The 8,984-nt window shown below is 39.5% G+C and overlaps 1 protein-coding gene across 1 annotated transcript; it reads left to right on the forward strand.

Moving 5' to 3' along the window:
- Window positions 1–2,465: 2,465 nt before the first annotated feature.
- On the forward strand, window positions 2,466–8,389 carry drgx (dorsal root ganglia homeobox). The gene is made up of 6 exons (XM_037271804.1): window positions 2,466–2,690; window positions 3,122–3,222; window positions 4,163–4,264; window positions 5,980–6,152; window positions 6,448–6,560; window positions 6,637–8,389. Exons 1-6 carry the CDS (start codon window positions 2,633–2,635, stop codon window positions 6,972–6,974), a joined length of 885 nt encoding a protein of 294 aa, XP_037127699.1. The 5' UTR covers window positions 2,466–2,632; the 3' UTR covers window positions 6,975–8,389.
- The last annotated feature ends 595 nt before the right edge of the window (window positions 8,390–8,984 follow it).

Genomic DNA, 8,984 nt, shown 5'->3' on the forward strand with positions numbered 1-8,984 from the left:
GTCAAAGGTCACAGGTGTCAAGCTCTAGTCCTCGGGGCCGCGTTCCAATATGTTTTCCAAGTTACCCTCGTTAAACACACCTGCGTGAAAAGTTTTAGCTCCTTTCACGTTCTGCAGGAGCTAAAACTTTTCACGCAGCTGCACTTAACGAGGGAATCACACGGACACTCCATTAGGTACACCGCCATTTTCAAGTGTACCTAATAACAGGCCACTTTATTAGGGAAATATCATGGTCAAAGGTCACAGGTGTCAAGCTCTAGTCCTCGGGGCCGCGTTCCAATATGTTTTCCAAGTTACCCTCGTTAAGTGCAGCTGCGTGAAAAGTTTTAGCTCCTTTCACGTTCTGCAGGAGCTAAAACTTTTCACGCAGGTGCACTTAACGAGGGAATCACACGGACACTCCATTAGGTACACCGCCATTTTCAAGTGTACCTAATAACAGGCCACTTTATTAGGGAAATATCATGGTCAAAGGTCACAGGTGTCAAGCTCTAGTCCTCGGGGCCGCGTTCCAATATGTTTCCAATATGTCCATTGGTTTGCTCCGCCAACTTGGGGGCGGGGCCACTTTATGTATTTACACATAAAAACTTCCATTTGTTTGCATACGCATACAAAGCAAGGTTCCAATTCTAAAAGCACATCTAGGTATATGCTCTCACCTGGACTCGAACCAGGTTCTTACCGAGCGAGAGCCCGTGTCACTAACTAGTCGGCTATTTCGACCTGGAAGTCCATAGCCGTCTGCCTTCTTTTGTACTAGTGATGTGCATTCCAGTTTTTAAGAACTGAATCTTTAGAATCGGTTCACACAAAAGACTTGTTCAAAAGAATTGTTCACCGAATCGTTCGCTCCACTTTCTTAATTATTCATTTATTTATTTTAGTTGATGGTGTTATTATACCGAATGTGTTTGTGTTTGAATAAAAGGTTGAAAAAAAAATCCGGTATGCCGACATTTGTTATTTTGGGGGCCTTGCGCTAACTGACCTGTGCTTTGGCGATCCTGTTTACAATGCGCTCGGTATTTAATGTTGGACAATTTCCCACGGCACAGCTGAACATCTCTCACGCACACTGGTTGGGAAACACTGCTGACTAACGTGTCTAACGGCTCCATAGTACCAAAACAAAACAAGTTCTTGAGTTGTGAAGAGCCAGTAATGAAAGTCTACAGTGCATATGCGCCAGCAACCTATATTGTTTTTCATTTTTGTGCACAGCAGGAGGTACAGCCAATATATCACACTTTTTAATTAGAACTTATGAAGAAAGACAGACGTTAAGCATTTGAAGTTTCCGTTTGAATACTTGTTTATGTTTTGTATGCAGTGAAATATTTTTTTTTTAAAAAGAGCGCGAGTGGGATGAGCTCCACATTCACTTGAGGCCTCCTCAGGTCTTCCCGAGCAAATATTGGGCTAAAGTTATTTGATTTCAATTTTCTGCACGCACCTCGCCATGCAGGTCATAATAACAACTTTATTTTCAGCGGTGCATAAATTAATTACGCGCATTTAATAACTAAAATATCATTATATTCCCCCTTTAATAACATAAACGCCGCACGCCGGGGAAAGCCTTAATAGCGCGGGGCCGTGTAACTGGCCATTATCCGCCTGTAATGATATTACAGAACCAATTACGCGCCATTAGAAGGGATTTGGTGCACTTTATGTGCTTTGCGTTCCTCTTGGAAATTTCTGCAGCCTCATTTTGCGCGCTCCTCGCAAAAGGCGCGCGGGCGTCGTCCCGCATGTGCTTTAAAACTAATTGAAAGGCTCCCGCAGCACGTCATTCATCTCGGCCCGCCTAATAAATCGCGGGACCCCTTGCTGTGAACAAAATCAAAAATTTGGCCTTGCGAGTGTTGCGGAAGCGCAAGCCCTAGTAAAGTGGACCCTTAACACACCCCCGATGTGCAATTAACACCCCAAAAAAACTCGCTGCTTTTTTCTTTTTTAATATATGAAAGAAATCAAAATAAGTTCCGTTGGCATGTGCGCGTGTTTATGGTTTGGGAATAAGCGTGTTCTGCACTTTGGCTCTGGTGCGCACACACACACGCACGCACACACAAGGAGCGGCGAGCGAGACAAACATAATCCGATTAGGAGCAATTAGCCGTGAGATTGTGCGACACCATCTGAAAGCCTTTTAGGGGTCTGCTACCCTCGGCCCGTGGGCCATAGGCGGCCCGCCAAGCAAGTCGAAAAGAAAAAAAACTATGACTAAAACACACAAATGCTCATCATTTATAATAACAATTTGTTTTTATTATCTCTCATCATTTTAGTACGCCCCCGGGAATTTTCAACGTCCCGAAAAATTTGACATCTGGACACTCCCAGAAGTGTGTGTGTGTGTTTGTGTTCATTAGTGGGTGTGCGCGTGTGTGTCAGAGAACGAGACAGAGGCGGGGGGGACAAGTGGACCCTCCCAGTCAGAGTCAAAGCTTTCTTCCCTCCAGAGCATCTCCCCTTCTTTTACGCACATACACACACCGCACAGCAGTTTTGAGAGGATGCTCCTGCAGTGCACTTGGCAACTTTGACGTCTATGCTTTGTGTGTTGCGAGCGCAGGGAGGATTTTTGCTCGCCTGATTGTCAAGTGAAACTCTTGGCAGGATGTTTTACTTCCACTGTCCTCCGCAACTCGATGCTGAGTGCTGTCGGTCGAATACATGTAAGAACTTGTGCATGCTTTTTTAAAAATCATTTCTATGTCTGTCTCTGAGTAGATGTTTAGTGCTCTGATGTGACTTTATGTGCATTTGACTGTTTTTGCATGGTTTGTTCTCGAGGTAGACAATGAATGAGGACTTTACACTTAAATGTTGGTGCTTGGGCCCCCTGGGGGCAGCTTTCTTCATGGGGCGGGGGTTCTTTCACAGGGACAGATGTTGGTTGGCTGTCGTAAAAGTCATCCCTGGCTCCCAAACAAATTCAAAAGCCAAAGTCAAGATTGTATTATTTAATTGTTTATTTTTCACTTGGATTTCTTTACCAAAAGAAAAATAGACAAGGAACCTCGCGTGGTATTTATGTTTTAATGTACAAAATTAAAAACAAAGTATGTAATTTACAAAGTGAATAAATGTCAAATGTACTTTTCAGTGAATTCGAGCACTTTTTCCAACCACGCCCCAGCTGACTTTGACGATGGGTTCCTGCGTAGGAAACAACGAAGGAATAGGACCACGTTCACTTTGCAACAGGTAGGCTACATTATTATTACACATTTTGAACAGTGTATAGTCATCTGATTTAGAAGAACCCACAAAAACGTCTTAAAATGTATACAAATATATTATTTTTTCAACATGAAATTCCAAACTTGCTGTTTATTTTGATATAAAGTAGTTTATTTCATTATTTTTTTATTTATTTTTATTTTATTGAAATACGTTTTTGCTTTACTTTTGTTTGTTTGATTCACCTTGTTGATGGTGTGTGTGTTGTGTTTTCACAATTGTTTACATTGTCAAATTATCACTAACCTGCTCGTTTGTGGTGCAGAGCTTAAAAATGAAAATCCTGGAAAAAAATATATAACAATAATATATATAATATATATATACACACACTATATATATATATAATTAATGATATATATATATATATATATCATTAATTATTCCAAACTTGCCAGAAAGTTGTTTTTTACGTGTAAAGTCAACTCGGCGCACCTGTAACTGGAAGTAAAATTCTTCATTATCTTATAAAGAAGTTTCACATAAACTTTCAAATGACTTTATATGACTATTATGTATTTATATTATATGTATTATATCATCATTCATTGACACATACGCACTGCAACGTCCTCATTCATTTATGGTGTGTGTGTGTGTGTGTGTGTGTGTGTGTGTGTGTGTGTGTATGTGTGTGTGTGTGTGTGTGTGTGTGTGTGTGTGTGTGCGCGTGTGAGTGTGTTTGTAGAGTACATCCATTTTTATTATGTATAATATCAAAACCTTGTTAAATATTGATTACATCTTTTTTAATCCATAAGTATAAATTCAAAATATTATTCAAAATAATATGAAAATAATATGTACCATATTTTCATGAATTTTTTTTGCATTGACTTATCCTTAGTAATTTTTTATTTAAAAAAGTATTTAATTAATTTACTGTTTGTGTATTCAATTTTAGCTGGAAGCTTTGGAGGCGGTCTTTGCACAGACTCACTACCCAGATGTGTTCACGCGTGAGGAGCTGGCCATGAAGATCAACTTGACCGAGGCCAGGGTGCAGGTGGGTCTCGGCCTCCATTGCATAATTAGCCACAATAATTAATGCAATAAGGGTCCTAACATTTTTTCATCATACATAATGAGCAGCCTTAATGTCACTCTGTAATTTGTCAATTACAAAAGGCAAACATCATCACGTCATAATGATCATGTTACGTCACTTCCTGCTTTTTGCACGTAATTATGAGGAACATAATGGTTGGGGTCATCCCATATAGCTTCAGGACCGATAATGGAATCCAGCATTGTAAATCAGGAAGCGTCAACAAATTATTCCCCCTAATCCGATTATCACATTGCTATTATTCAATCTGTGCGAGCAGGGATATTAAAGTTGCATTATTATTAGAAAATAAATGTCATTTCTGTTGCAGTGTTGTCCCCCATCTCTCCTTCCATCCTCCCTCCCATTTTTTTGTAGAGTGTCAATGGGCCTCCCCCGCATTAAGAGCACCCTGCAAATGGAGATGAATGGAGCAATTATAGGCCATTGAGAGAGTGGGGGGGTGGTTGGCGTTGGGGGGGCTTGACTTGTAGCAGGAAGGTGCAGGGGTGAGATAAGTCCGTCGGCTGCATTGTTGTCTGCATGTTTGCTCGGCCTTGTTGACATGACACAATGGAGAGGTAACCTCCATTCATTGGCACGGCATGATTAATGCTCGCTCAAATGTGCTCCTAATCGAATGTGATGTTGTCAAACAATCCCTAAATGGGCAAATAAACGACTTCATGGCCGCCTCTCTCGGGCTGCACAACTGTCAGCGGGAAGTCATTAAAATATGATAATGAAAAATGGCTCAATTAAATGTTCTTATAGGCTCTGACCTTCATTGGATTAAGACGCTGCCATGACTTGTTCTCACACATGCTTGCTACAACTTTTGCACCTTGACTGTACATGCTACAACTTGACATATATGATGTATGTGACACACTATACTCATACAGCTACTACAAAAAAAAGACATATTTGACATAACATAGACAGTACTACATAAAACGAGTCTCTCATGTCTCGTTGGTTATTGTCAAGATTAGCATGTATGTCCACTCTGTCGTAGTGAAATATCTTTTAATTAAAAAACAAAAGAACTTCAGAAATTTGAAATGCATTTGTCAAACACTACAAAATCAGTTTGCTAACTCTATGTTGCAAGGCGAAGGTCCACTATGTGCTCATCAGATGCTAATTATTCGCCAGAAATGTCATTGTTACATAATATTTATTATATTTAACAGACACTAAATTGCTTAAATTTGACACACATGAACAATGGATTAAATAACTTTTATTTGATTTACTCACATACTACACTAAATTATGTTATACTCTATAATGCATATTATTCGCAGTATAGTATTTGACATACTCACGTTCTAAACTATATCAATCATATTTGGCATATAGACATAGTACACAACATTACGTACTTGTGACAGACTACTACCTACTCACATGCTATATTTATAGTGTACTTTAATTCAGAACCTCCTAAGCATATATTGTACGCACTGCGTTTTCTAGTAGTATTCATGGTTAGATGATGATTGAATAATTAATCAATGGTTTTAGTATTTATTTATTATTTTTTTATTGGTGTGTTCCTGTGGTCTAATGTCTAACAAACCATAGGTTCACCAACCCTGTGGACATGTGCACCGTACAGTCGTTGAAATGTTTGCATGATCATTTTTTTCTGATTTGCGTCACTGCAGGTTTGGTTTCAAAACCGCCGGGCCAAGTGGAGGAAAACGGAACGAGGCAGCGCGGATTCGGAAGGAGGCAAAGAGCAGCTGAGCGAGGCCGCTCCTCCAGCGCGCGGCATCAATTCTCACTCGCCGGTGGAGCCGAGCCGGAAACATAAAGAACCGCTGGATATGCAGCAGAGGTGGGATCAAAACACGATACCAAAAGCTTATTGTTACATTTAAGCACAAAACAATAGCATTTTTGTTTAATAATCATACTTTCTATAATGGTGACTGAGTTGGTCTGTACTGAGTAAGTCAGGTACCAAAGGCCACTGCAACTAGAAAAACAATGCTTGAAGGATGAATTTAAACTAACATTTCACATTAATAATGAGGTTGAGAAATGACTAAATACCACTTTTTTTTAAAAATAAACTAATTCAATATGTTGTATATGTTATCTGGAGCTTCAAGCGTCTTTGTTTTGCTCAGTATGAACAGGCCGGTGGGTCCCGGTGGTCCCTTCTTCCCATCGTGTCTACCAGGGACCCTCCTCAACTCTGCCACTTATGCTCAGGCCCTCTCTCAGGTGGCCACTTTGAAAGGTGATCCTCATCTCTACACGGAGAATGATAATTCTTATCGTCACCATTTTACAATGTTGAATGTGTTGCTTTTCAGGTAACGCTTTGTGTTCCTGCTGTGTCTCGGACCCTATGGGCTTGTCCTTCCTGCCTCCCTATGGTTGCCAAGGCAACCGCACAGCCAGCGTAGCCGCCCTCCGCATGAAGGCCCGCGAGCACTCTGAGGCCGTGCTGCAGTCGGCCAACCTGCTCGGTGGCGCCGCCACCTCGTCTGGGCCAGGCATGGTGAGGCCCCCCGCGGGCGTTCCTACCCAGGCGGAAGCGGGAGGGACGAGAGGCGGGGATGCCTCCAGCCCTCACCTGACCTCTAAGGTGCTTAGGGGCGGCCCTGAGAAGCAACCTCACTGCTCCAAAGACGGTGCGGAGAAGAAGTGAGCATGTGGACGCTTGTGTGACACTGAGGGCTCGTCGAAGCACAACAATGGAGTGAGCACGAGATTTATTTTATTTATTTGACTGTTTTGAATTGTTAATACAGTTTATGGGGGACTTGTTGACCTCCCAAAAGCACACATTTGGATCTGTTTTTCTGCACTCTTTGATGGACAAATGTAGTTAAATCCAATATGATTCATACACTGGACACTTTTCAAGTTGAAATGTTAGTGCTGTAAATTATATGAAAAGCAGTAAAAGTTTGTTACATTGATTATTTTTATTTCTTCAGTCATTTTTACATTTTGACGTGTCCAAAATTATTCAGACCCTTTTAAGAATCATACTTACACCCCCATTGTTTTTTTCTCCATTGTCATTACTAGCACAATTGGTTATTTCGATAATATAATTATTAATTAATTATTAATATAATTATTTAGAATACTTACTTATTGTATAAATTATTTTTAAATTATTGACAAACTTCATTTTGGACTAGACTTTAAACAATAAAACAAAACAAAAACGTCCTACAGCCTTTTAACATTTGTTATTGTTATCATTTCCAGGGAACAAATACATCACGAATATCTAAATGAACAAAATGCACGCATGTATGAATCATTTGGAGTTTAACTGTGCAGTAGATATAAAAAAAAATCTACACACCCCTCCCTGTTCAAATGCAATTTTGTTTTGTGATATAAAAGAACAGACAGGATTAATAATTTTAGAACCTTTTCCACCATTAATATGCATGACATGTACCCTATACAACTCAATTGTTTTTTTTTCAAGAGGAAAAAATTAACTGGGAAGATGTGCTTGCATAAGTGTGCACACCCTGTTCTAACTGGGGATGTGCTTGTGTTCAGAATTAACAATCATATTCAAAGTCATTTGAACAGGGGTGTGTAGACTTTTTGTATCAGCCCTGTGTGTTACTCCCAGTAATACCTAATGGATAATGTGAATATGTCACTTCGGTGGGCTATGCTTACTTATTGTGAATGTTGATGCATGTAAAGAGTAACCTAATGGCAGTGCTCTGCTGCATTTTTTTCTGTGTTTCCACAAATCAATCATCGTTGATCTTGAAGTGAAAGTGCACTTTAACCTAATAATATAAAATCAGCCATCATCAGTGGAAGTGTTCCAGTCGAGGGGAGTTTCTCTTTTGTTAGCACGATTACCGACAGACAGACAGCGAACACAGCGCCACTGCTGTTGTGACATGTTCTTTAAAACAATTAAACATGTAGTCGCTCATGTTGCTCTCGCTGCAGCCATCTGTTCTTATCCATTATTTAGCAGCTCCTCTTTAAAGCCAGGAGAGCATCGCACTGATGTTTATCATTCATTTACTTTGAGGAATCTTCTTCTTGCCTCTTAATAAAGCCTATTAAATGTGATCATCCCGGTGTATTTGTGGTCCATTTGAAGAAGATGACGTCTCATCACAGCCAGTGTATACTGTATTAATTAATATTATTATTTGATCACTTCCTCCCTCCAATGATGCAACATCAGCTGACAACACAACCCATCTTGGAGCATTTTCAGGAAATGACTTTTGATAAGTCAATAACACAATTAAGTCAACTGCACACACATTATCATGAATAATTGATGACAAATTATGTATTACCGTGAAGTAGAGCTTCAATAATTGATGAAGTGACACCCTGCTGAGACAAGAAGAGAGATCATGTCAGAAGTATAGTCACATTGTAGACCATTTTATGTGCATATTTTATATGCATATACTAATAAAGCCCGTCATTCGATTGTCTGTAATTGCTTTTCTTTAAAACAAGAATATTCAACTATAAGAAATATTCTAAGCTTTACTATAAATGTCTTTTTTTTTTTTTTTTTTACTGCAAAAAGCCAAACAATACATGCTCATTTAATTTACGAAAAAAATCATTTCTATACATGGTCTTTTTTTTTCAGAAAAATCCTTAATATACATGGTCAATAAGAAACAACGAGAAAATGCCAATA

This window comes from Syngnathus acus, chromosome 15, assembly GCF_901709675.1.
Source record: "Syngnathus acus chromosome 15, fSynAcu1.2, whole genome shotgun sequence".
Classification (NCBI taxonomy): Eukaryota; Metazoa; Chordata; class Actinopteri; order Syngnathiformes; family Syngnathidae; genus Syngnathus; species Syngnathus acus.

Coding starts and splice junctions, on each gene's coding strand:
- drgx (XM_037271804.1), top strand. CDS start 2,633: ATGTTTTACTTCCACTGTCCTCCGCAACTCGATGCTGAGTGCTGTCGG. Junction 2,691..3,121: donor GTGCTGTCGGTCGAATACAT/GTAAGAACTTGT, acceptor TGTACTTTTCAG/TGAATTCGAGCACTTTTTCC. Junction 6,153..6,447: donor CCGCTGGATATGCAGCAGAG/GTGGGATCAAAA, acceptor TGTTTTGCTCAG/TATGAACAGGCCGGTGGGTC.